At 48.5% G+C, this 27,821-nt stretch overlaps 2 protein-coding genes across 4 annotated transcripts in view; one reads left to right on the plus strand and one right to left on the minus strand.

The window, feature by feature from the left end:
• The window catches only part of LOC121442189 (major facilitator superfamily domain-containing protein 6), a 65,422-nt gene extending 59,724 nt beyond the window's left edge, over positions 1 to 5,698 (plus strand). For 2 of the 3 annotated variants that reach the window (XM_041643631.1, XM_041643632.1), the window contains exons 6-7: positions 1,169 to 1,449; positions 3,673 to 5,698. In XM_041643631.1, coding sequence (XP_041499565.1) covers positions 1,169 to 1,449; positions 3,673 to 3,876 — 485 coding nt within the window. In that variant the 3' untranslated portion in view covers positions 3,877 to 5,698. Of the gene's footprint in view, positions 1 to 1,168; positions 1,450 to 3,488; positions 3,514 to 3,672 lie in introns of all 3 variants that reach the window. The other variant, XM_041643633.1, reaches the window with a different exon arrangement.
• Positions 5,699 to 8,199: 2,501 nt separating this feature from the next.
• On the minus strand, positions 8,200 to 26,105 carry LOC121442201 (nuclear envelope integral membrane protein 2-like). The gene is made up of 9 exons (XM_041643671.1): positions 26,006 to 26,105; positions 19,116 to 19,228; positions 17,084 to 17,315; positions 16,903 to 16,975; positions 15,812 to 15,909; positions 14,955 to 15,014; positions 12,970 to 13,195; positions 9,555 to 9,731; positions 8,200 to 9,156 (listed from the first exon to the last, which is right to left on the minus strand). The coding sequence occupies exons 1-9, from the start codon at positions 26,103 to 26,105 to the stop codon at positions 9,018 to 9,020; spliced, it is 1,218 nt and encodes a 405-aa protein (XP_041499605.1). The 3' UTR covers positions 8,200 to 9,017.
• Between the last annotated feature and the right edge of the window lie 1,716 nt (positions 26,106 to 27,821).

The raw sequence follows: 27,821 nt of genomic DNA on the forward strand, positions 1-27,821 counted from the left end.
GCTCTTGTAGACCAGGTTGGCCTCGAACTCACAGAGATCCGCCAGCTTCTGCCTCCCGAGTGCTAGGATTAAAGGCGTGCACCACCACTGCCCGGCTTCTGGGTTTTGTTTTATGTAACACCACAAGGTGCCATGGAAGCGTGAGTTTTAACCCTCCCCCGAATTCTTACGAGCGTTAAAATTTAAGGCAAATACATACAAGGCTGTATGGTAATTTACTGCTAGGGTTAAGGGTGCTCTTACTAATCTTGATATCTTTACCTTCATTAAAAATATGTCTGTTGATGCTTCTCCTGAAAGGCATGGCCTTTCTTGAAATCATCATACAGAAAGGAAGGAGGAGCTGGTAAAGGAACCTGCTGCCAAGCCTGGAAACCCGAGTTCAAGCCCAGGGATCCACAGAGTGGAAGCAGAGAACCTGACTCCTTCAAGTGGGCCTCTCCGGCCTTCACACGTGTTCCATGGCACTCCTGTGCCTACAAATACCACGCACAAAAATAAATACATCTAAAGCCGGGCGGTGGTGGCGCACGCCTATAATCCCGGCACTTGGGAGGCAGAGGCAGGCGGATCTCTGTGAGTTCGAGGCCAGCCTGGTCTACAAGAGCTAGTTCCGGGACAGGCTCCAAAACCACAGTGAAACCCTGTCTCGAAAAACTAAAAAAAAAAATAAAAAAATAAAAAAAATAAATACATCTAAAAAATCAATTATTTGGACATTTAATTGTGAGCCTAGCCTTTAACATCTGAACCATCTCTCCAGGCCTGATTTTAAAAAATTAAATTAAATTAAATTAAAGGGAGGAAGGTGACATCAGACGGAGATGACTGAACGTGTCATGCAGAGCTTTTGACGATAAGGTCACAATAGAATATACATGTTCTTGATCGCACTGTAGCCAGTACAGAGCTGGTTGTCTTAGGGCCTCCATCCTTCCCACAGCCCTGGCCTCGGGGCTGTTCTCCTTCTGGAAAGAGAAAACAAGGCTCATTACAGAACCTCAGAGGAGCGTTTGAGTCTCACTGAGCTTCTCAAGAGCAAGACTGGTGGGGGTTGTTCTCAGCCTCGGGCCACGAGCAGAGCACCACACAACACCAGGATCATTTTCTTTGTTATAAACCTGTAGAAAAGGCTGAAAATAATCTTAACATTTACTTTTCTCTCTAGACAAGACAATGTTGGCAGAAAGGATTCCTGTTCCCTCTAGCCCCGTTCCCATAGCAACCATCGACCTGGTACAGCAACAGGCCGAAGATGTCATACCTCGCCTTGAGCCCAGACTTCCGCCCAAGAAAACCAAGCACCAGGAAGAACAGGAGGACGTAAACAAACCAGCCTGGGGGGTCAGCTCCTCTCCCTGGGTGACCTTTGTGTATGCCCTCTACCAGGTTAAGGAGATGATCCAACTGACAAGAGACAGCCGGGCATCGGAGATCCAGCCTTTACAGGTAGCCTCTGCTGGCCTTGTACACTGTAGCTTCCTCCTTAGTCCTCAGAACGCGCAGAAAGCCTGGTGGAAAACAGACGCGCAGACAGAGGGTTCTAGTCGTCTGGGGGTGACTGTCACAGAAGCTCACCAGGTCCCACCAGAAAGAGAACTTTCTTTATGGAGCTCAGAGAGGCTTCCCAAATGAATTGGTGGTTCTAAAAAAGAATGTAAATCTATTCCAGCCTTGGATACTTATCTTATGTTCCAACAGTAGGAAACGCAAGTTGTAACCAGAATACACAGCTCTTACGTTTGGAAGAGCTTATATATCTATAATTTCAGACTTCCAGGGGCATCATTACGCGTACCAGCTGCTAAATTAACCCCCTAAATCTGTCTGGTATGGCTCTGTCTGCTACCCGACTAAGTGAAGTGTGGGTTTTGAGAGGCCTCACTAGAGGTAAAAAGCAGAGTCTTTTTGTCCCTAAAGAGCAGTCTCTCCCGAGAAAAGTCAGATGGTTCTGATAAAATCATCAATTATATGAACAAAGCTACTTCCTGACTCTGGAGAGAGACCAAGGCTCTGTGGATAGTTTGGTCAGGGCGGTAGCTCTACCTACCCCTCCCCCATGGTATATTTAATCTTTTCTTGATAAGCAACAGTCAGCTCTTATGTTTACAGTAGCTTAAAGGACCCAGAGGAGGAGGGCAAACGGGATGGCTCCCTGGGTGAAAGCACTTGTCCCCACGCCTGACAGATCCCAGGAACCCGCCCAGAGGGAGGAGCAAACCAGCCCCATAAGTCATCCCCAGACATCCGTATTCACTCCACTGCACACCTGCACATACTTTAAAACAAACGAACAGGTCAATGTGATCTTTAAAAAATAACCCAGAAAGAAAAAAAAATAAGAGGAAAGACAGACAGTAATTTCTTTAAAAAAAAAAAAATCTCACATACTGCAGTTGACTAGAGAGATGGCTGGGCCAAGGCCACTGTCTTTGCAAATGACCCGCCCTTGGTTCCCAGCGTCCCTGACAGGTGGGCTCACAGCTCCAAGGAATCTTATGACCTCCATGGACGCCTGCAGTCACGTGCAGGTACCCATGTACCAACTTAAAAAACATACACACACACACACACACACACACACCGTCATATGAAAAAAGGCAAATTTGTCAACCACCCTAATTAATCTTGGCTTTATTAACTGACTGTAAAGTCATTGCCCAGTTTTACCGAAACTGACACTTTGCTGGGAGCCACAAACATGCCACTGTGGGCAAAATCCTCCTAACTCATTTGTGGAGCCCAGTCTGGGCGTGAGAGACGGAAGGACGCCCGGAGGTTCCAGACCTCAGAGCGGGAAGGTGAGACAGGGAACGGGTGCCCTGCTCCCGGGAGGCGATGCTTCAGTACTGGTGAACTCACCTTCATTTTCAGAGACGCCCAGCGCCTTTGCAGCACGAAGGCTTGCGTTCCACCCCCCCATGAAATTCGATTAATGTTCATTCAAATAAGAGTTAAAATGGATAAGAACTAACAGCTATGGCATAGCGTTGTCATGAAGAAATTATATTTCCTTCATAAATGAAATGAAAGGAAACATTTTAATTCAACCATAGGAAATGGAGGTGGCACGTGCCAATGTCTAAAAGCCATGTCCCCCGACTTGGCCCCTCGCTGGTGCCATCTTACGTGACCGTACTTGCGTGTGTGCCTCAGTTCCCTCCCCGCTGGCCTCACAGAGCGTCTTCACACGCCTGCTCTGTCTTCCTTAGTTTTCTGTGTTTATTTGCACATCCCGCATGTACGTCAGGGTTTCTTTGCCCGCTGTCTTGAGGCTGAGGGCCCTCCGTTGCTCACCGCTAGACGGTGACCGGCATTCGGGCATCCTGTGGCCCTGGCCTCATGACTTGCCCCAGAGCTGGGTACTCAGTAAATCTTTATGAATGTAAGTTGTTTGCCTGTTGGTGACGAGAGCACCGAGAAAGACGTCCCTTTAGCCATAGGCATGTCTGCTTACAGTGTTTGTGTTTTTCATGCGGCTCTGGCAGTTGTACCTAGGAAAGGAAACGAAAGGTAAGATGTCTATCTTGACCCTTCATTCCTGCCTTGGTTCCAGAAGTGGGGCTTTACGAGAGATGGCTGTACATTTATTGTTTCTTACTTGAAAATGTGTATAATGGGTTGGATGTATTCTTTCTCGTCCACTATGGCACCTCTGCTTTTTCCTTCCAGGGGACCAGTGAGAATCGGGAAATTTCTGCAACTGGTGGAGCCCAGCACGTCCCCCGTGAGACTCGCTCTGACCCACCCAGAAACCAGCCATTCCCTGACACAGCAGCATCTCAACCGCAGCCCAGCTCCGTTCACCCCAGCACTGCCCCCCATGTAGAGGAAAGTGGGGAGCAGCAGGCTCAGCCCACTGCAGGAGAACACTGAAGGGCCCCTGATCATCATCCACCCTGCATGGCACCAGACACCTCAGTCAGGACTCAGAGGGCGAGACCCTCACCCTGGACATGCCTCCCTGAGGGGAGCACCGCGCCGCACATGCTTCTAAGTAGCTAAACTCATTACTGTGGAACCACGCACACATGAGCTACGGTCCTGTAGAGACTCAGAGCAGTGGTGGGTGAGGACTTCCTGCTCTTGGTGGGTTAGGTCTGAGCTAACGCCTCTGCCAGGGTCTGAGGGTGGGAAGCAGAACTCACACCAAGTGAGGAGAACGAACAGGTCTCCAGGTGACCCGTGACATCAACTCTCTCTTCTGATTATTTATTCTAAATACTGGGGTCTCGGTGCAAAGAGAGATGAAGAGTGTACCTATGAATTTACTTGTCTTGAAGAAAAGCGTTTTAAAAATTAGAAGACCTATTTAAAAGGGAACCAGATGGAAGTCAGTAGAACATACGCTTTTTTTTCTGTTGTTGTTGTTTAGAAAAGTTCAAAGTTTCGCTGACCTTTGCACATCTCTAGCAAATATATTTTTATATGCATATGGTGTGTAGGGAAGGGAGGTCTCAGAGCTGTTACAACTGCATAGCGTCGAGCTTTAAAAGGCCTTTGTCTCAGTGGGCTGGGAGAATGAGCAAAACTGAGAGGATATGGCAAAGAATCCGTCCAAGTCATTGTCCCAAGACTTGATGGACGTGGGCTTTCCAGTGCAGCTGCTACTGTGACAGCCTGTCGCTGTCTCACAGCGACCTGGCTTCCTCACTGGGTTCCTAAGGATCCCTTAAGTTAAAACTTACTATCTACAAAGAGAAGGATAAGATTTAAGTGCCTGGGGGAAGGACATTGTGTTCAAAAATCATGGATTAGGTCTGTTTTGTGAAGTACTAAACAGGAAGCCAGGAAGGGGAATTGTGGGAACCAGAAAGACTTATCTCATGACTTCAGAAACAAATCTAAAGTTTGTTCTTCTCCCCCAAACCATAGTCATACACTGGAGCTTTTAGGTTTGGGTGACAGCAATACCCTTCACCACCAGACATCGGGCTTGCAAGGAAAGGAGAGGCTGTCTGGGAGGCCGGTGGAAGGGGGTGGTGGCTGTGGCTGAGCTAAGGGCATTGAGGATGAACGTGAGAGAAAGGTCAGAAATGGAAGGTCGCCTTAACCTCTGACCCTGAGTGACGGCTTCCCCGTGACGGCTCTGCCTGCCTCCACATCTAGGAGGATTCATTCTGCGCCTAGGTGACACAGCTCACAGTGATGGGAAGCGCTAAGCAGGTGGTTATTTTTGCACTTGAACGGTACTGTACCTGTCAATCACCATGACTCGTTTTAAGTGACCTTTAAAATCGGACGGATTTATTGTGCTCGAGTAAATTGCAGAAGCCAAGTGGGGGCCAGGCTGAGCCCCACCTTTGAATGTAGAGCGTGTGGATTTGTAACCCACGGTAGGGAGCCAGAACCTTGTATCTTGTGTTTACAGTTCTGATTCATTTCTCTGAAAAGCCCTGCCGTTTTTGGAGATGCCCAGTGGACGTGTTGAAATAAAAAGTAAATACCATTTTTAAATATTTCCTAAATGAAAACCACGTGACCAAACGAGTGTAAATCCTCTGCTCTGTGATGAATAACCCCAAACTCACCATGCCTTTGATACACAATGTTTACTGCGAGCGTTGATCCAGCAATGCAGGCATTTCCAGCCTTCTGAGCTGACACCTTCACGAGTTTGTGGACTTTGTCACTTTTTTCTTCCTGTCCTAAAAGTGCCATACACCACTTAAAGACATTAAAGTCAATTCAAAGTAAACCTGATTTGAGAGTTCTATAACCCTTCTGGGGAGCCCTGGAAACAGAAGTGTCAAAGCTCAGGCTGGTAATCACGGCTCTAACGACTTGTCCTGTTCCCCTAGCCTGCAGGAACAGTTAGCCGGGTTCTGTGTGGACCCTGATTGGCTTGCTGTTATTTATAAAGCCGTAAGCAGATTAATAGTACGCTCCAAAAGACAGCACACCCGAAAAGTCAGAGCCGTGGACAGTGTGACCTTGCTGTCCTAGTAACCCTGCTGTGGTGGCCAGGACCGGTCATTTGCAGCTGTTCCTGGGACCACGCCTGAAGCAATCACCCCCAGCGTAGCTGGTAAGTGAAGCACCTGCAGAAACAGAAGCTCACCCCTGGTTAGTGTTCCCTGTGCTGAGCTAATCATTCATGGTACACAGCACCACCCTCATTCAAAATAGGAGATTCTGAGGCTAGCAGAGCCTGTTGTGGGACCACAGCCAGAGCCAGGACTTGGGCTCCATTCTTAGTGACAGCAGCCTGCCCATCCTCGTGGGAGGAGCCATCTTCCCATCCTCGTGGGAGGGGACAACCTTTCCATCCTCCTGGGGGGCACCTTCCCATCCTCATGGGAGGGGACAATCTTCCCATCCTCGTGGGAGAGGCCGCCTTCCCATCTTCGTGGGGGGGGGGGACAATCCTCCCATCCTCCTGAGGGGCACCTTCCCATCCTCATGGGGGCGGGACAACCTTTCCATCCTCGTGGGAGGGGAGGCCACTTGTTCCTTGCATCAATACAAGCCATACACAGCCCAGCCCTGAGTCGTGGGTGCCTGAAACCTATGTGTGCTTGTTTCTATTCTGGACTAATAGACAATCCCTAACACATTCAAACTCAGCATCCCAAGCAACGGCCTTGCCTAACAGAACTTCCAGAAGACTGTAGAATTCTCTGGTTTTGCGGTACCAGGACGAGTACCCTTAACCTTGGCCTGTGGCTAGTGTCTCTGAAGAACTGGATTCTAATTTTAAACCTCTTCCTGTAGTGCAAACTGCCGTACTAGATGGCATACAGCCAACAGGAAGACATCACCTGTGGGAAGTTTCATGGCCTCCACTTTTCCCACTTCTGCAAGGCCCCTTGGACCCGAGTTACTCTGTGAGAGACGATTACAGGAAAGGAAAACCGTGACTACCCATCCAGAAATCCTTCAGCCTTTGGTGCACCGAGTGAGAAAAGACACAGGCCAATGGCACAAGCCACCAAACGTGTTACCAGAAATGCTTTAATTGTTTGGCCTCTCACAGAACAATTGGACAGATCCATGATTCCTTCCAAAACTTAAGTGCGGAAACAGTACCCTGAAAGACTGCCACTGTGTTCACTGTGGCTGCGGGGGCTCGCCTCCTTTGGAGCTGCTTCCTCATGGTACGGTCTCCAGTGGCTCAGGATGGCGGCGTGGGCGGGCGCAGCGGTGTGGGCGGGCGCAGCAGCGGGTGCTGCCGTGTCAATCACACACAAACACAGTCAATATTAGACAGACCGCTTAGTGAGGGGTGAACACAGCCACGCACAGCACTGGACACGCCCGACACGTTACAATATAGCACCGATAAATGAAGGTACAGAAAAGGAAAACCAGAGTAAGCTGTGGCCAAATCATGCCAGAACGCTCGTCTATACCGGCAAGACGGTCAGGTGCCAAGATGAACAGAGGCACGTCGTTTTGACAGTTTGTATAAATAAAGCTTTATTTTATGCCTGAGTGTTCTGCCTGCGTGCATGTATGTGCGACACATGCACGCCCGGTGCCTGCGGAGTCAGAGGGTATCAGATCACCCGGAACTGCCACGCCATGTGGGTGATGGAGACGGAACCCAGGTCCTCTGCAAGGCAGGGAATCCACTGAGCACCTCTCCCACACCGCATTCTTTGGCTTTTTAAAGTCTGTAAAGGCGCAGACTGCCCTGAGTTAACGATTCTAAGGAAAGGAACAAGACTCCTAATGTTAAATGTGCCTGTGGAAAGCAGATCCAGGACCACTGACGACTGCTTCAAAGAGATCATGTGAGAGTCAATCTAGAAAGTTCCATGAAGTTCGCAGCTCTCAAGAAACGACAGTGACCACTTCTTATGTCCCCCTCACCGCGCCTTTCTTTATACAGGACGGCTTCTCATGTTTTTATCATTGCAGTACAAAAACAAAGACAACAAAAACGAGCCTGCATTTGGTGCTCAGAGAATCAGGCCAGCGCCTCCTTCATAGAATGCTTGCCCTTGTCAATCCTTAGACCCGTTTTTGCTCCTTTCTCTGGGGTAGAACCAGTTAGTGGCTTATTGCATGTTGGAGTTTATCCTGGATCAAGAAACAAACATTTTCTCTCTATTAAAAAAAAGAGCATCAAAATCTGTTTTGTGAGAAACCATCGCAAACATATAAAAGCAGCTTAAAAAATAAATCTCAATGTCACACATGGCTACCTGCTTTCACATTTAATATATAAAAGTACAAAAATTATAATCTGTCTGCATATGAAATCTTGTGAAAACATTAAATATAATCCTAAGAAATTTTTTTCCGTTAGTTATTAAATAGCTAATTGGTCATTTTTTTTTCTAAAAAAAGCAACATAGACAAAAATGGAGGCACCAACACGGTGAGACCAAGGCTGCTGAGGACAGAGCCCCGACCCTCCGTCTGAAGATGGTCGTCCACCCAAGTCTCAGGGTGCACCAGGGCTGGCGCGCGGCCAAGGTGGCTGAGGACACACCTCTCAAACCCGAACCTCCAAGCATGTTCTAACAATTATTCATCTCATGGAAAATGATTTCTGGTCAGTCAGTCTGCAGCCCTGGTGCACGATGTCTGCGGTTCAGACCCATGATGCCTTCACTGCGCTGAAGATGGAGGAACCTGCTAGGTGGGACAGGGTCCACCGTGCCGGCGCGGGAACCCGTTATCAGCCCTAACTAGTACCACACGGAGTGCACCTTAGAAAACACTGCTATCAAGAAATGGAGAGAGAACGAGGCAGCCTTTTGAGCCAGCTTCACGGCATCAAGATAGAAGCTAGAGCCCGGCGCTGGGATGGTATCTGACCTTGCTTACTGTCCTAAAGTCCCGCTGTTCTAACAAAAGTTGTCTTCATTTGGGGCAAGCGGCAATGATTCTTAGGGTCCTTATGCCACCTACGGGGCAGTAAGCGGGCTGCCCGAGGCGAGTTCTCCGCACGCTTGCGTGCTTCTCCTCACTCGCATGGCTTGTTTTCCTTAGCGGTGCACGCTTTTCCCACTGCCCCACTGTACGAGGATCTTTGCCTTTTACCCGATCCCTCGTCCACACTGAAGTCAGCTTGCAGGTTGACTGTCAGCACGAAGGCTAAAGAGCTGTTCTTCCAAGAAGGCGCCCCCAAGGCCGTACTGCCTCTCGTGTGTGCTGACTTCCTCGGGGGACAAGTGGCTCGCTCCGAGAATGAAGTCTGCAAACCTGTGAAATTTTAAAACAGGGAAGGTGGTCACAGAGGTTCACCTGAAAGACAACATGCGCCTCGCTGCTTGTCCCCTTCAGTGGAACCTGACTGTGTCGGCTGAGACAGCCGTGCAGGGGAAGGGGGGATGTGTGCGGGTTTCTGAGGCCCCCCACCACAGCCGGACGGATCCAGTCACTCATGCATCTCTTCCCTGCCCCTTGTGAGTGTGGTGTGATGTTCGGACCTCAGTGTCAATGCCTCACCCCATCCACCTGAGGGCCATATTTCCTCAGGCCTTAGATGCTCTCCCACAACTCTGACATAAGGCGTAACCAAGAGAGAAGGTTGCTGCTAAGCAGAAATGTGTGATTTTCACACCACTCAGCGCATGAGCCGCGGCCAGAGCAGGACTCACTTTTTAGGAGCCTGGAGCCTGGACACAGCCAGCCAGGAAGGGAAGTCAGGCCGGGAGCAGGCACGGCGCAGCTCCTCCAGAGCGCCGGCTGTTTCAGCCTCAGCTTGCTCCCTGTACTCGTCCTCGGTGAGATACTTCATGACTGGAGGTTCTCTTATGAACCATGGCCTCATTTTCCTAAAACACATGACATCTGGTTGTCATAGTCCCGTCCAATCCAATCCTTATGATGTAAAAATACACATCTTAGACATCAACAATATTACCTCTGAACTCCTTGTACAGCACCCTATGTGTTCCACGGTCCTATGACTGAGGAGCGGGAACAGGCAGGGGCCTACTGTCTTCTCTGAACATCATAGCAATTTCCTAAGGCTTCTGAGAATCAATTTCTGATTGAGATGTTGAGTATAATTTTTTTTTTAGTGACTCCTAATCATACGACTAGACAAGAAGTCTGGCTTCCGTACTCTTTGCCTGCTGATTTTCTCTGGCACAAACAGAAACAAGCGTTTAGTATGTCCTTTTATGGAGATCATGGGGGACATCCACAGCTCGCTACAGGAAGCTGGGCCGTGGGCTCTTGCTCCACCTAGTGGTGGAGCCCGCCAACGCAGAGTGGAAAAGAATTTATTATCAGTTCATCTTTGGCTACAGGTGCACTAAGAAGCCAGAGACTAGATTTTCTTTCCCAGTCAGAAAAGTAACAAATATCACAATAATATAGCCATCTGTACTTAGGAATTCAAGATGCCAGTAAGGACATATTCGTGATACAGTTTCAAATAACATTTGTTGGTGGGCCTTAGAAATGTCTGCGGTGGCTTCAGATCTACCTCTCACACAGACTTCCAAGGGTTAAAAACATACTTTTTTTTTTCCCTTGAGGGCTGAGACCGTCTCTTCCGTTGGAAGGTTCGGCTAATGGTTGATAAGCTGGATTGAGGAACCAGGGAGACTGCTTCTTTTTCCTCTTCTGAGGACCTGGCCGGGCTTCCAACAGGAAAACCCAGACTCTGGCCCAGAAAACCAGGGCACAACCCAGCTTGAGGGTGCACTCACGGCCTGAACTAGCCAATCTCTTCCCAGTCCTATCACAGTCTCATGAGTTACTGTGTAGGTGAAATGGGACATTTGTACAAATTGCTCAGCAGCTAATCAAAAGAATAGCTAGTACATATCATTAACATATATATAATATGTAAGCAGCTTTTTACAAACCAGCGAGTCTGATGCAGATATCAAGACATTCTTTCTCTGGTCTATTTAATTTGTAAGTTCCTGCTTTAGTCCCTGGGTTTTCATAGAACTATTCTTTTTGTTTGTTTGTTTAGATTTATTTATTTATTATGTACACAGTGTTCTGTCTGTGTGTATGCTTGCTGGCCAGAAGAGGGCACTAGACCTCATTACAGATGGTAGTGAGCCACCATGTGGTTGCTGGGAATTGAACTCAGGACCTCTGGATGAGCAGTCGGTGCTCCTAATCTCTGAGCCATCTCTCCAGCCCCCATAGAACTATTCTTTAGCAAAATTTAAAGTAGCCACTGTAACAGTATGCATGGATTGTTACAGAAAGATCCAGGGATGAATAACGGAGCCACCCAGCTAAGGACGAGAGCACACTTGCTACTGGTAAGACAACTGGGTGCCTAAGGGAAGGAGAAAGGAGCTCTACCCAGGATGCCTGGGGCCACAGCCTGGCAAAGATGGTGGCCGGGAGGCTCCGCAGTGGCCAGCCTCCTCCTGGTAGAGGGACCTCTGATGATCCCAGAGCAGAGCAAGGATAGAAGCCCCAGGTCTCTTGACCTCCCACTGGTACCTCTCAGCCTGCCATCCCCCTGTCTGGGCACCCTGGGCTGTCACTGATGTTTGCGCTGCAGTGGACACACTGCCACCCGTTGCCATGGAGTCTCCTTCCTCACAACCATTAACCCATTTACCAGCCTTCACCTCACTCTCCTACGTGTCTGCGTGGACCACAGCCGTGTCTAAGACTGTTTTCTCCTACAGGAGTTGCCCCGATCACCTACCCCCTGTGCCAGACCGCAGATGGGTCTGTCCCACCAGCCAAGTGCTCACTGTCGCACGTATAATTCTCATCTCTCAGGTGTGTTTTCTATTTTTCATCAGATTAACTGCCAACATCTGTACTGGGCGGGTTACAGTTGAATTCCCGTCTGCATCTGCGGGCCGACAGCAGCATCACATCTGCACACGGCAACCATCAGCTCCTCCTGCCTTTAAATACTTTAACTACTGCCTTTGCGGCGGGGCTGCAGAGTTTCCCACAGTGCTCTTGGCCACCCACTGCCTCGCTCCTGCCTGGACCCGAGTGCTTGGATGTACACATTCTGTGCAGGCAGGCATGGGGAGAACTAACGGAAATGCATATAGGTTGGCCCCTTACCAGCCCCCATATGAAGAACCAGACTAGAGCCCTCCTCACTCACTGCGCCGACAGCACGGTCGCCTGATGATGGCGCTAGGTAGGGCTTTCTCTGGCAGGAAAACCCTTCACACATCTGTCCAGGCTTCACTCTGGGTCATTAAGAGTCAACCAAATGAAGTCATTCACAGGTTAACACCACGTCAGTCCCTGAGCAAGCTTTGTTTTCATACTTATAGGATACTTGAGTGCGGGGACTGGAGAGGCGGCCCAGTGGTAAGAACGCCAACACTGCTCTTCCAGAGGACTGTGGTGTGGTTGCCTGCTCTCATATCAGGTGGCTCACCACTGCCTGCTACTCCGGCGCCACAGGATCTGGCACCCTCTTCTGGCCATTCGAGGTACTCACAAGCATGGCAGGCACACACACACACACACACACACAGTCTTTTAAGGCAGAAGATATATAAATGCATGCTTATATCTGCACACGTACACCTCACTTTCACAAGCAGGGCTGTCTCGACCTGTGTGCCGGGCACAGATGTACAGACTATGGAAACACATAATAGCATTGTGTCAGCGGAAGTTGCCGTATCTTTCTTTCTGTATTTTCACAACGCCTAAGCCTTAAACATAAAACCTAAAACAAAGCCAGCCTTTAACAAAATGAACTAAGTAACTCCTTCCGATCATTTATGATACATTTTCTCCTAACTCTGATCCCATGGCACAATTAATACCACTACAGCAATCTTGGTTCTAATGAAATGTGTAATAAAGGTAGAAATTTTAGGCAGGGCCCACGCCATTTTGCTGATTTTAGTGAGGCTCTAACTACTGAGTACTTAGTGTCAGAACCCAATGGAGATGGCAGCAAATGCTTAGAGCTCTTTTTCCTCCTGTGGTTTCAGAGCGAAACCTCCAGACTAAACATAATTACCCGTATGATGTAACCCCAAGTATCTCTCAAAACAATAAATAAAACACAGAACTCTACATGTCAGAGTTAGAGAAGATACCTACCACCTCAGATAGCTGAGCGCTCTCAGCGGATAGCGCAGGCTCCGGGAGAACAGGAGGAGGACCATGATGGCATAGGCAAACTGAGGCACGGCTGCCCCCATGTAGAGCAGGACCAGGGAGAGGAACCGCAGTGTCCACCTCAGAAGGCCTCTGCTCCACTCACTGGTGAGAGGCCCGTGCCAGTAGCAGGCACCAAAGCTACAAAGCCCAACAACCAGGAAATAGCCTGGAGACACAGAAGAAGGGCGAGCATTGAAACGTGAACTTGAGAACTGATGTGGAAATCTGGCAGAGCCTTGACTGAAAAATAACATCTATCAGAGAACCTTAATTTGAAAAAATAAGAAAAAATAAGAAATTTCCTTCTCCTAATGAAGGCCTGTCGGGCTGGAATGCTCATCAATCCTTGTATGTGAGCTCACAGGCTGACTCTAATGATGTTTTACGATTATTGGTCTGGCTGCATCCACGTGCATGTGGTACCCACAAGGCCAGGAAGTGGATGAAGGCAGTTGTAAGCTAACCAATCCAGTGCTGGGAACAAACCCAAGGCCTCTGGGAGAGCAGCAAGCCCTCCAGACCACTGAGTGGGCGTTCCAGCCCGACAGGCCGACTTGTAATAACTTAAGATACGTACTGATAAATAAGATAATATACAGTCATATCTTTTTTAAGCCCAGTGTCCTAAGTGGACAAATGGTTCGTGGTTGCTAGGGTCGAAAGTGAGACAGTGGATTTCACACAGTGCTATAACCCTTATTTTTCATTTTTCTCCGCACTAAGAGAGAACGTCATTTTACAGAGGGGCGATCCGGCCGCCACCCTTGGCTAGCCACACTCAGTCCTTCGTTGCCAACGGGGTGACACCTGAGGAGTGCCATCGGAAGGGATGTGCACGCTCCGTCTAATGAGTCCTGCCACAAGTGCTACTTTGTATCTCAGCAAACCTTGACAACAGTTTCTTATTTGCAGCAGATGCGGAAGAGAAATAAACGGGCTAAATGATGCCCCAAAATGGGCGCCACAAACATCCAGAGACTGGACCTTGCACAGGCTGCCTGGCGTGGCTTCTCCATCACACCCCTGTGATGAAGGGAGCCAGGAGGGATGGAGAGAGTTATCGGGTTCAGCGCCATGTCCAGGCTAAACTTCCAGGCTGCAAGGGTAACTCAGATCTTAATACGACCTGGGCAATAGGTGATTCTATGCAGTTATGAATCTTGAGCATTTACTAGTGAGGCTAAGGTTATAACTCAGTGGTACACAGACGGTGAGTATACATGCCACCCGGGTACAATCCCTAGCGCTAACAACAGCAATTAATATTGGTCATATAGAAAATGCTCTTGCTTTTTCGAGACACAGAGTAAAGAACTTAGAGCAATATTTCATGTTAGGAGTAAATTATAAACAATTTAATATAATAGGAAAGGAGGCTAAAAATAAAGTGTTTAAGAATGAATCGCTTTTGCCTTAGCCACACTGTCTTCGTACGTGAAACCTGATATCAATGGGGCTCCAATCCCCATTATTTCCTAACAAAATCGAAGAGTTTTTGTACCACAAAGCAAGGGGATTAAATGGGAATCCTGCTTTCTCTTTCTGAAAAGCCAAGCTTTCACTGGCTACGAGAGAGAGAGAGAGAGAGAGAGAGAGAGAGAGAGAGAACTGGGAGGCAACGAGGAAGCCCCCTCGTGCAGTGTTCACACCAGAGCCTGGATGTGGCTGAGCTCGGCCATGGTCCTGGAGCGTTTTCACTCATCCCATGAATTGTATAAAAAACGAAGGTTATAGAGGAAACGAGTTCAAAATGGGAGCCAAATGAACTAAAACACCAACTATGACAATACGATAAAGTGTTATTTTTAATTGCTCCTCTCCTTAAATCCTACGAAAACTGAAACGGATGGAGGCGTGTGGGACGTCCTCCGCTGGCACTTCCCGAGCTAGCCGACGACAGAGGGCCCTTCTGTGCCGTTACCCACCTAATACGTACAGTCTGTTCAGCCTCTTCAGGTCTTCCGTCAGCTGGCACCCGACATAAACTGAAGCAAACCAACAAGCAATCATTAGCGCCCCAAACGTGCTATACTGTGTGTGGAAGGAAACAGCGACACGGTATATACATATATATATATATACATACATACATACATACACACACACACACACACACACACACACATATATATATATATATATATATATATATACTGGTTCATTCACTCTCACAAAAATAGAAGCCAACCAGTTTTCTGTTCTAGAAATGTCTAGGTCCAGTCAAAGCGAGGACTTCTCTAATCTTTCTGAGTCTCGCTGTCCAGGGCGCGGTTCCTCTCACCTAAGAGCTTAAGGGCATGCAGACTTGGGCCCCACTGCTGGAGCAGAAGCTACATTTTAACAAGCCCCCACCCCAAGCTGGCTAGCACAACTGAAAAAATATAAAATGCTGGCATTTGGAGCTTTAACCAAAGTCGCCACAGAATTGCGATCATGAACTACTATTAATTTATTCTTTGGGGGCACTGTTTTATAAAAGGTGTAGAGGAGAAACAACAGATGTAGCACCACTATTACATAATGCCCCAGAGACTCAGGGTCATTCTCCCAAGATACAGTTCATAAAAGGGTACAAAAATATCACCCAACGATATAATCCTATATCTCACTAATAAACACAAACCGTCTTTTCAGAAGCAGACAGACTTTGCGGTCCGCGTACACAGCAGAGGGGCACACCTGAATTAAGATGTGTCACAATGGGAGTTAACTTTTATTCACTTTTCAGTATCTGTAAAAGCTTGGATCCCACTTTCTACTCATTCGCGTGTAAGATACCTACCTACCTTTGGAATGTGTCTCTTAGCCATCAGAAGGACAAAGACTAGGGTCATGAGCACACCTAACACAGTACCGGAAGAGTAATAGAAAACAGGGCTTCTGTCAAGACAGAGAAAAAAGTCACATCAACAACAAGCGCCCTTTCAGTTAAAAAAAAATAAAAAACCTGAAAAAAAAGATCATAACGCTCAATGTGGCAATAGTAGTTGGGAAGGCATATTTAGAAAGGAAAACTCTAATCACGTTCCACACATTTTAAATTGAAATCAGTACTTGAAAGTTTCAGTCAATAGACTGTCGTTAAATGTCTGAGTTACCGTCTGTGTTCAGAATGTGATCCAAAAATGCATGCACCTGTCACACAGCAAGACGTGACTGAGAGCTTCATACGAATCCCCAGATACCCATGGATAAATCTTACAGAGGAGGAACACGAGATACCAAGAAGCTAAAGGGCTTTTCCGAGTGTGGGGGCTGCTGGATGACTCAGGACAGCAGCCCTGCTCATCAGCATCTCGGCTTTCCTCTTCCCGCTGCAGATCCATCACCCGGTCAGAAAAGCTGGCTGACAACACCACACACACCAGACCACACCCTCAGGACAAGCTTAGAAGTGAACAAGGCTGAGAACGACGGAGATTACGGGTACGAAGCAGGCCGGGCAGGTTAAGAAGTAAACACTGGCGAGAGAGTGGCTTTTATAGGAAAGTTACAAGAAACAAATAGCAGGGCAACATGCATCCAGGGAGCAAGTATCTGTCCCGTCCAATATCCGGGGAAAGGCAGCACGTCCCTAGCAGCAAGAACCTGAGTACGAACCTCGGCATTCACGAGAACGAATCGAGGGATGCTGCTCGTGTAATCAACAACACAGGAAGAGTCGCACCAAGTTCACAGACATAAACTAATGTACGCAAGCGCACTCTGCACCATGCGCGTATCTCCAAAGATTCTATGCTGCTTCGGCCCTGTCATTTGTGAATTCTGGAGGAGCCACAGACATGCAGTGGTGTACAAACGCTCAGCACAGAGTCAGAAACAACGTATACACCTTTGAATCAGAGCACTATGGGTATAAAAATGGGCACTTACCGGCTCAAGGTCTTTGCAGAAAAGAAGAGAAAAATGCCTGCCACAAATAGGAGGAGGAGCCTGAGATCCACATCTGGAAATAAAAAGGCGCAAACACCACAGATATTTTGTGTCAGTCGCAGAGAGAACAGGAAAGTCAACTTACTGAGTGTCCGGTCAACTCTAATGACAACAGACTTACTGTTTCGGTCCACGCTCACTATGTAGGTCGACACCCTCCCGATGGGCCTCACGGAGAAGCATACGGTTTCTCCGTATGGACTGAAGACCATGATCAGTCCCTTAAGCTCCTCTGGTGCCCAAAAGTTATAAATCACACATTTGACAAATGATAGGATGGTTTCCGGATGCTGGCAATTGCGACTTCCGGTGATGTACACAAATCTGAGCAGGTCTCGACTGGCGACGGTCACCTACAAGACAGGGACAGTCCAGGCGGAATCAAACCTTCCCCTTCGCCCAACGCAGGAATGGCTGAGGCAAGAAGGCTCCAGAGCGCAGGACAGAGATTTGGTCCTGGGCGGCCACACACCTGTGTTAGTTTACAGATGTCTTGGGGTGGGGTGGGGGGGGGACGTTTTACCAGCTGTGACAGTGCACGGGCGGTAGTCCCAGCACTTGGGACTCGGAGGCAACGGGTCACAAGGTTGAGTTCACGCTGAAGTTAGCAACATGGAGGTGCTAGGAACCTTGGGGTGCAAGCCTGAGTGACTGAAGTGGTCAGAGATGGGAGAATGGCAGACATCTGCTTTTGAGAGGGTTTTTATTATAGTGAGAAGTAGAGAAATGAGAAGAGCCAGGGCGAAAGACGGGAGGCTTTGTAGGAGCCGTGCAGCGGAGAAGGAAGTGCCCTGGGCAGATGAGGGTGGGAACCACACATCTCTTCCCCGGCAGGCATTTCGTCCCCACGCGCAGGGAGCAGAGCGTCTGGGCAGGAGCCAACAGGTGGGTACTGAGAAAAAAGCGAGCACACAGCCGTTCCTGATTCTTTCCATTTCTTTTCTTTTCCTACGCGACCTCCATCTTTATTTTTACATTTTTTTTTAATTGAAAATATTTTTTCCTCGTCCTATATATTCCGATCATGGTTTCTCCTCAACCAGCTTCTCCCAGATCTTCCCAACCCATCCAAACCCACACCCTTTTGTTTTTCTGATTAGAAAATAAACGGCCATCTGAAATAAATAAATAAGTAATGAAAAAACTCAAAACAAACAGAAAAAAGTACCCTAAGAAAGAGACCATGGAACACATATAGAGACACACCTTCATACAAATCCCATAAAAACACAGAATTGGAAAACAGGATATATAAGCAAAAGACCTATAATAATAATAATAATAATAATAATAATAATAATAATAATAATAGACCCTAGAAAAATTCATTGAGGTCATTTGTATTGCCCATCTACCGCTGGACATGGGGCCTGCCCTTAAATGTGCTTTGTATAGCCAGTGGGACGCCACTGGAGAAAACTGACCCCTCCTGTCCACGGCTGTCAGCTGGAGAGCATCTCAGGTGGAGACAGGGGCTTGTACATACTACCCCTCTCGGTGCTGGGACCCCGCCTGGCTCAGAGCTGTTTCCTTGGTGTTTTCAGCCCCTCTGGCTCTTACAATCTCTCCACTTCCTGTCCCTCGGAGGATATTTTTTTTCCGTTTTTTTAATGAAGCAGAAGGGTCATCAGCCAAGAATGAGACGGGAGGAGGTGTCGGAGTTGTGAAGCCGTTTGGAGAAAAGAGTTGAGTGAATGAACAGGGATGCGAGGGACGGATTCCTGCAGCTTCTGTGTCCCAGAAGCTCCCGGGAAAAATGTACAAGATGCTGGGCATGGTGGCACCAGAAACCGCATGAGCCTCAAACATCTTATTCTCTAGGAAGGGTGCAAGCTGACATCATGTCCTGAGACAGGGCAGACTATCCCTCGGCCTACAGCACTCCTTCCCCAGCCAAGCCAGTCTTTCTGAATCATCACATTCCCCGTGAGTGAGCTCATCACTTTTAATTACTGCCTCTTTGTGTCCTCAGAGCCGTGGTCCCCAACCTTCCCAGTTCTGCACCCCTTTAGTACAATTCCCCGTCTGCCCCCCCCCCGAGTTAGCTTTCATCCTGATACATCAGCTATGAGTCATACAAAATATATCTTTACATCCCAAAGTGGTGTGTTTTAATCTTACATTCTTACGGCATGATGTAAAAGTAGCCTAACCTGCACCGTCGACCACATGTATGTCCACTGTATTTGCTCTTGCTTGTAGCAGTAACAGTCTGGCTTAGATGTTTCAATGAAGTCTGCTTCCTTCAGAGATTTACATCTTGGAGCTGAAAGATAAAAAATAAACTTAGGGTTTCCTAAGTAATTGTTTTGGTTTTTTTTTAAGCGTTCAAAGGGAGGTTGTCATAGTTTGTAGTATTCTATGACCCAAAATTCTTCTACATGGTCATTAGAGACCTTCATTCTTCCCAGCCTAGCAAGGGTCTGTCTGAAGGAAACACAGCCACAGTCAGCACTCCTAGGTGACACATGACCATCATACACGCGCAGAGAACAGCGTATCTTCGGTCCAAGAGTTAAGGGAAGCGGAAGCCTCTTAGGAGAGAAATACCATCAGAAGACTCGAGAAAAAGTTGTAAGTGATAAGACAGTGACCCAGAGACAACCAACATGAGCGTCATCAGATGAGCGAAATCACGGGGGGCTCAGCTCAGGGGTGAGGAAGCAAGGAGAGAGTTGAGCAGATGCAGGAGCCATCGGGACACCTCAGCTGGAGGTGAGCAATGGCCACGTCTGCATAAGGAATCCGTACTTCACCCTGAACGCAGAAGACAGAGGACTTCAGGTAAGTATCAAATGTGGCAGGAATTGGATGACGACATCAAAAAGGACTCCCCTCAACCGTCCAGTCAGTTCTGGGCAGCACAGTCACCAATCACCAAGCAGAGGCACCCACAACGAGAGGAGGCATCTATCATCTCTAGGCCCCGCAGCGAGGAGAGGACCCAATTTCTTAGGGCGTGAACCGAAGAGGAAGGAAGGACAGCAAGAGCTCTTGGGGAGAGAAAGAGACACACTTTGGAGAGTCGGTGGATAAGGGAGAGGAAGACGTGACGGTCTCTGGATGGTGAGCTTCTACCCCGCGCTTAGGGCTCTGAGAAGAAGGGGAGATTAGTTCAGTTCTCGACAGACTGACATACAGTCAGTTCTCACCGGGTCTAAAGAAGATGGAGAGAGAGTTCGACAGCCAAGAAGATCTTTGGCTGGAGCCGAATAGAGACGTGTAAGGCTTAGTGTGTGCACAAATAACACTGATATAGCATTCAGCAATGTAATCTGAAGGGGACAGGTCCTCTAACACCTGTGATAAACGCTACAAAAGAATTAAAAACAGGGTTCGCTTTCTGAGACCACTGCTGTGTATAAATTTGAACCAAGTTCTTTGGAGTCCAAGACAGTGTGTCGAACAGGAAGTGCCTCTCGGGAATAGGAGACCGGAGCAGAGAATACTTGCGGCTACCCAGAGAAATAAGCCCTTTGCCCTATTCAAAGTACAGTTAAGGGAATCGGAAATGAAGCTGGAATAAACCCTTATACCAAAGTTCAGTAAGGATGAGGTAACCATCGTTACTAGCGATCATTATACCCATTTAGAAAATCATGTTGAATCAACTCAACTCAATAGGCCTGCCTTGGCCTGGAATATCCTTTGTGGCAGGTGGAAGCGAGGATGGGCATAGTCCCACCTCCTAAAACAGCAGCACCAAAGCGACAGCTTGGTTATGTAACGACCCAGGACGTTCTACTGTGAGGACTCCTTTCATTGCTCCTCTGAGCACAGAGATGAAATCATCCACAGAGCCCAGGCTGAAAACCTAAGAATCTAGGTCAAGAGCCAGGTTCCAAAGCAGTAAGAGGACCCTCGGGAGACTCTGCTAAGCACAGGACACCAGCAGTTAACAATGTAGGGTATACGTAGACGTGAGACCCCAAAGGAGACAGCAGAACCTGTGCTGTGAACACGTGGGGCGGCCAAGGTGGAGGAATCCGTGGGTAGAGCCGAGACGCACACAGCTCAAGGCCAGGGGCAGCATGCCCAAAGGCACAGTCTCAGGACATCGAATGCCAGCTGTAGAAAAGGAGGTCAAAGAATGCGATGCAAAACTAGGAAATGCTCAAGCGGCTGTGAGAACACGGGGGCACACCCCGGGAGTCCTGCCAGTTGAGCTGGAGGACCAAACGGAAGGTCTCAGGCCCGGCCTTCCCACATCACACGCTCTCTACCTCCTGTGAGGTCTCCAGACGGGACTAGAGCTAAACGGGGCAGCTGGGATGGAAAACTGTGTGCTGTGAATCCTTGAGAAGGGATTCATTTACCCCTGGAAAAGAGAAAGTCCCAGCAGGGAAGCTGAAGGGCACAGGGTCGCAGGTTCACAGCCCTAGCGTCCCAGAACTTTAGACGGCGTTTTGTCTCCAGGTATGCTCTATGCTATGGGAATGGGAGGTGTGAGGGGGTTCTTAGAGATGCCGCCATTGGTTCTCCCTGTAACTCCTATCCTAGGGAGCCCCATTATTTATGGGCTGAATTAACTTCACAGAAAACTTTGCATCCGTGGTCTGTAGAAGCTTGTCCCGTGAGGGCTGACCTTGTAAACAAAGGCTACCATCATGAAGGCTTTCCAATGGGCCCCAAGACTGTCTTCTTCTGTGGGACAATGGTCTTTTATCCTGTCACTTGCATTATTTTTAATAAAATACTGATTGGCCAGTAGCCAGGCAGGAAGTAGAGGCGGGGCAATGAGAATTCTGGGAAGAGGGAAGTTTCAGTCTGCAGTCTTGACTCAGATGCAGAGGACGCAAGATGTGACATGCCTCGCCGGAAAAAGGCACCAAGCCACGTGGCTAACCCAGATAAGAATTACGGACTAATAGAAGGTATACGAGTAAATAAGAAGCCTGAGATACTAGGCCAATCCGGTTATAATTAACGTAGACCTCTGTGTGATTTCTTTGGGACTGAACGACGGTGGGAACCAGGCAAGACTGAAAACTCAGCCAACAGTCTCCTGAACGGCTCGACATCCGTTGCTCTTCAGAGCAAGATGGTGTGTGCAAACACAGTGCCGAAGCGTGGATGCGGGTGCAAAGCTTCCGTTGTGCAAGCATCGTTCATTACTCCAGTTGGTCCCCCTACCTCCAGAACTAAGCCCACGATTCCTCCACAACCTTTCTTCCCATAAAACATACAGGCCTTTTATAAATAAAGCGTCCCTCAGGGCCAATTACGCCCTCTAATCACTTCTGCTAACACCATGGAAACATCTACCCTCCTTCTGAAAGGCCCTCCTCTTCCTCAACCTCTCTCTCCTTGACAACTCCAGCTCAACCAGCCCACAGACCCTCCTCAGAGTACCGGCTTAGTCCTGCCTCAGGTCTCCTTGCACCGCAACTTTCTTCCCCCAGACCCTGGCGGGGCTAACGCCTGTCGATAGCTTTCATGTTTGCCCTGATGCCACCTTTTCCAGAAGGCCTTCTCTGAGCCACGGCACAACTGCGCTCAGCTACTTTCTGCCAACCGACGACAGACTTCGCCTCACACGTGCACATCTTATCTCACTCTCTATGGATTTACTGAATCCCACAGAGTTCAGGCTCATCGTGTGTACGAGTGTTGCAATCTGAGAGGATTAGAGGATTACCCGAGCAAGCGTAACCCGGCCAGCGAAAACAACCAACTTCCGTGAGGAACTGCCAGTAGGAGAAGAGAGGCCCTGGGCATTCCCTGAAGACCTCGGGCACGCGGTGTCACTCCGTGGCCAGCCGGTGCCACGCCACCTACTCCAGAGCCCACGCAGCCAGGGAGGCAAGTGTGAAGTCACCAGTGTAACCTACACTATAGGACAAGGCTGGCCACACTAAGAGCCTCCGGCTAAGGACCAGCTTTCTTGCTCCTCCTCAGATACTGGAGGCCAAGAAGTGGCAGGAATCTTGGTTCTGACATCAGCGTATGCTGTATAAGGAACTTCCTGGTTAGAACTTGTTCTGGATTTCTCCTCAGCCTTCAGCAGATTAAGGAACATGCAGACGGAATTAATCGCATTCCCAAAGGCCTCAAGCCGGGTTTATGTGAACCAATGAGACAGAGGTCTCATCGCTTTAAATACCACGAAGCTTGTGCTGTTCGGCTAATGGGGTGTGGGACTCATGGTCCTGCCGCTTCTGTGGCCTCACTTTCTACCGCCTCCGTTACCTTGGGTCGACATGCTCAAGAAAGAATTAGATCAAATTTCCAGAAATAAGCAATTGATAAGCTTTAGGCGACGGTTGAGTAAATTGATAGTATTGTTGTACTGTCATTGTCCTGATTTATGTGTCATGGCAGTGAGGGAGGAAAGACACTCAGAGAACTAGGAACTCTGCAGTTTCATTCACCTATCGGGGTGTCAGAACGAGTCCCGGAGGGCAAGGGCACTCTGTGGTGCACACATAAGGTGTGTGCAGCCTCATGTCACCTGCTTGGTTACTAAGTCAAAAGCAAATGATTCCTCTCCTGCTTTTCCTGCTTATTAGCCTCCTTAATGTCCAAGTGTGTTTAACTTTAAGGGTTTAGTCAGACACATGGCAGAAATCTTCAGTCAAAACGTTAGGAGCAGGAAGTACTGAAGTTTACTTATAGACGCTTCCAAAAATGAAAAAACACAAACACTTTTCAAGCCCTAGCAGATGCTAAGCCACTTTCCATATTAAAATAATAATAATAATAATAATTCACCAGCATTCCTCCGGGGACCTAGGCCTCCACAGTCGGAGCACGGACACCATGACCCCCTGATGACATCATGAGAGAAACACAGCAGACACTTACGCATGCGGCATTCTCTGCATTAAACCTAGACTTGAGTCTTCCGGGATGGGGGATAAGCAGGAAAAAAATGAAAACGCAAAAAGTCAACAAACTGTCCTTGTGGGAGTTCAAATGCAACCAAATAGTCCCAGATGGAGTATGGATCTTCTTGGTATTTTTGGTAAACTCACATTTTTCAAAGGTGTGAGCTCCAGAAGTAACGACGTCTCTCTGGACTAACTCCTGCTTGTTGTTTTTGTTTGTTTGGTTGGTTGGTTTGTTTTTCGAGACAGGGTTTCTCTGTGGCTTTGGAGCCTGTCCTGGAACTAGCTCTTGGTAGACCAGGCTGGTCTCGAACTCACAGAGATCCGCCTGCCTCTGCCTCCCAAATGCTGGGATTAAAGGCGTGGGCCACCACCATTTGTTGCTCTTAATTTGAATATAAATCTTGGTTTCTAGCCCTTCAGTGACAAGAGGACAGAAATCAGCACATCCCAGCGCACGCATGGTCTGATCCTCACTTCAGGAGACATCTTCCCTGCCACACAAGAACTTCAAGCTGTGAATCTAAAATGGCCCCTTGTTAGAGGGAAGCCTGGGAGAACCATCTCTGGCCCCTCAGCTGAAGGACGGAAGTTTCTGTAGACCTGACCTATTGGTTTCAAACTAAGAGTCATGCTTGACTTGACGTTTCTCTTCCTCAGACAACTACCTGTCTCCCGTGACAAGTGTCTGCCTTTTCTTCAAATAAGGCGACAGAAGGATGGCCTCAGAGTGGCTGTCCCTCATGCCATGGCCGTAGGTATGTGCTCAAGGCAGGGTCTCAGAGCTGGGAAGGGCCTCGGGAACAATCAGAGGCAAGCCTCCCACGCTCTGGACGGCTCCTACTTTTTGGCAGGCAGGACCCACCAGTGTCCCACGACACCAGCTTCACTGGCTGAAGCTGCAGTTTTCCGTGTTCAACCGGGGTCTGAAAACACCGAATGGAAAGCGCCTCCAAACAATAATATGTCAGTTCAAATAACTGTTCCCACAGCATTTCATTATAACTGCATTCGCAGCAATCAATTTTCTCTTACTCTACTCGGTTTGTAATTAAACTTGAAGGCAAGTATGTATCTATGAGAAAAAGTATCTGTAAGGTTTAGTACTAGCTGAAGTTTTGGGCCATTTGCGGTGCTTTTTTTTCAAAAATACATTTCCTGTGGGTGGGGGCATGTACTGCCTCGCGGTCTCATCCGGGGGTTCCTTGTAAAACCACAGCCTCGACAGTAGCGGCAGCCAACCAAGGGGCTCTCACAGTGTCACTGAACACTCTAGGACAGTGGTCACCTCCTACACACATTTAAAGACTCTCTGGAGTAGGGCCCGAAGTCGCCATTTTTCTCAGCTGCAGACTGAGGTTTTATCACCTCCTGGGCATCTTACACTTCCCACGCAGGAAAGTCCTGGTGTGTCTTTAACAGAAGTGGGAACCGGTCGGCTAGGAAATACCCAATCTGTAAGCCAGGTGTGCCAGCCCTGAAAACCCTTGGCTTGGGAGGTCGAGGCAGGGCTGTTGCACACTCGAGGCCACCCTGGTCTAGGGTAAAAATCTCAAGAACCACCGGGGACACAAGGTGCAGCAGGAGCTAGAAACCGCTTACTGAACACCCGTTAGCCACTGTCTCTGTCTTAGACACCCTACCGACTTTATCGGTGTGGGAAGTTTATCCAGTTAAAAGTCCCACACTTGACAGCCCCTCTTGAGTCCACGGGTGGCTGATGCAACGAAGAATGCTAACAAGCAATCTTTTAAAGGATGCATGAGCGGTTAAAACAAATGTTAAGTTCGTGGGGGAATTGCTGAGGTTGGCAGCTACAACTTCGTAAGCCAGGATCTTCAGCAACTCAAACAGTCCGGGCAGCTCCCAGCTGCTTCCTATGCACCGGGGTTCAGGACTGGGGCATCAGCAGTATTTTGCATGTGACCAATCACCCAGGTCACAGCAGCCAATCGGGGACAGAATCCTGGTGTCACTCTGAAGCTTTTATCCTCCTCTAGTTTGGGGCTGCATGAGATTTGTGGAGACGGATAAAATAAGTTCAGACAAGAGCGGGTGGCAAGGGGCCAGCTGCGCCGGTGCTCGGCAGTGTGTCCTGAACGAATTAAAACGTGAAGCATCCGGATGCTCGCGCACAGGGGCGGGGACTGGCCGCGCCCACGCGTGACCCTGACGCCCAGAAGGGTGCCCCCCCCCCTGCCCGGAGCCAGGGTTACCTGCCATCACCGCCTCCTCCTCCTTCTCTTGCACCGCGCCCGCGGGCAGAGTGGCCAGGAGAGGCATCCAGAGCACCAGCAACCAGGGTCCGGGAGTCATAGCGGCCCGAGCAGCGGAAGTGGCGCAGCCGCGGCCGCGCGGGAAAGCGGAGGCCGGGACGGCGGGGGCGGGGCCGGCCGTGGTTCCCGCCCTCCCGCGGTCCGCGGTGCGGCTCCGTCGTGACCACCAGGGGGCGCTCGCCCGCCTCCCAGCTTCCTGACTCCGCGAGGATGGGGCAGACCACTTAGAAAGGGCAGGATCTTCGCAAGCAGCCTCTGGGAAATAAAACCCAGCAAATCCCACTTAAATAAAAGCCAGTTTCTTTTCGTTCCTTCCCTCCTCTCTCTTCCTTTTCTGAAAAAAAAAAAGCAACAACAAATTTGGAAATTTCGATGCTTAACTGCTGTATCTAAGCCCATGCATTTTTGTTTAATCTGTATATGTGGAAAGATTCTCAAACAAATGAAAAAAAAAAAAGCCTACATTGGATTGTGGCCATAGGGACTTTTGGTCTGAGAACCAAAAGTTCTCAGTGCAGATTTGGAGCCGGTTTGCAGACCCAGAACACCAGAATGAAGGTCCAACCAAGTACCCCTGAGGAAGGACCTTGGTAAGATACCTGAGTTTTACAGTTCACCTTTTCCCAGTCCTTCCCTAAAGGGGAAGGGTTACTGTACACTGGGGGAAAGGAAGCCATCAGACTTTTAGGGGTCTATTGGATACTGGTTCTGAATTGATGCTGATTCCGGGAGATCCCAAGAAACATTGCGGCCAGCCAGTTATCGGAGAGGCTTATGGAGGTCTGGTGTTAATGGAGTTTGGGCTCAAGTCCTACTCACAGGTGGTTATTTCTCAGTCCCAGAATGCTGAATCGAGCTAGGTCCACTTAGAAGTCGGTAGAGTTCTCTCATTGGTTCCCTGGCCTGTGGAGTGTGGGCTCTTATGGTTGGAGATCTAAATGGAAGCTTTTAGATTTGCCTCTGCCAGGGAACATAGTGAATGAGAAAAACAGTATCAGATCTCTGGAGGAAATGAGTAGTTGAGGAAGGTAGTTAGCGATACCTACTAAGGCCACGTGACCAGTTACAGTAGTAAGGATATAATCAATATGAGGTTTCTGCCATATTTTGTTAAGAATGGATTCGTGCAGATATTTGTGTTCTCTCTCCTCTGTTTCTTTACCATGTGATACAGGATCAATTAAGAGAACATCGGTTTATCATATATAAATTTGAGATATTCAAAGAAGGTCCCTCAAGGGACATTGCCACCTGTTCTAAATTTATAATGTCTTTGTGGTTGTAAAAGGCATAGTCAACTCATGTTAGATGTAGCTATGGTCTGGTTAAATGTGTAATGTGTTTACAGTGGTATGTAGGCTAGTCACGCCATGTTAGGTGCAATGAGGACCTGGCCATTGCTTTCATTTGAAAATCAATCACGGCATAGGAGATACAACTGTGTGTCAAATTCACAAGGCGGGGAGGGATTGTGATGGTTGTTCTTGGCTGTCAGCTTGACTACATCTGGGATTAACTGAAATCCAAGGGGCTAGGTCCACCTGGGAAGGATCTTTTCTTAATTGATTACTTGAAGCGGGAAAACCCACTTCTAATCCAGATCTGTTGAGATGAGGATATAAAGTATTAATTCAGATCTTTTGAGGTGGGAGGATCCACCTACAATCGGGGCCATACCTTCTCCTGGCAGCCTACAGAAAGGACAAGGTAAAAGGGGGCTTGCTGTCTTTGGCTGCTTGCTCTTACCTTGCTGGTA

This window comes from Microtus oregoni, unplaced genomic scaffold (assembly GCF_018167655.1).
Source record: "Microtus oregoni isolate MIOR12 unplaced genomic scaffold, Mior012 000087F_ref0000451, whole genome shotgun sequence".
Classification (NCBI taxonomy): Eukaryota; Metazoa; Chordata; class Mammalia; order Rodentia; family Cricetidae; genus Microtus; species Microtus oregoni.

What these genes read in the sequence shown, in the direction of transcription:
- LOC121442201 (XM_041643671.1), bottom strand. Translation starts at nt 26,105, where the DNA reads ATGACTCCCGGACCCTGGTTGCTGGTGCTCTGGATGCCTCTCCTGGCC. An exon ending in AGTGAGCGTGGACCGAAACA is followed by an intron (nt 16,976 to 17,083) that starts GTAAGTCTGTTG and finishes TTTTATTTCCAG; the next exon opens with ATGTGGATCTCAGGCTCCTC. An exon ending in GAACAGACTGTACGTATTAG is followed by an intron (nt 13,196 to 14,954) that starts GTGGGTAACGGC and finishes CTGTGTCTCCAG; the next exon opens with GCTATTTCCTGGTTGTTGGG.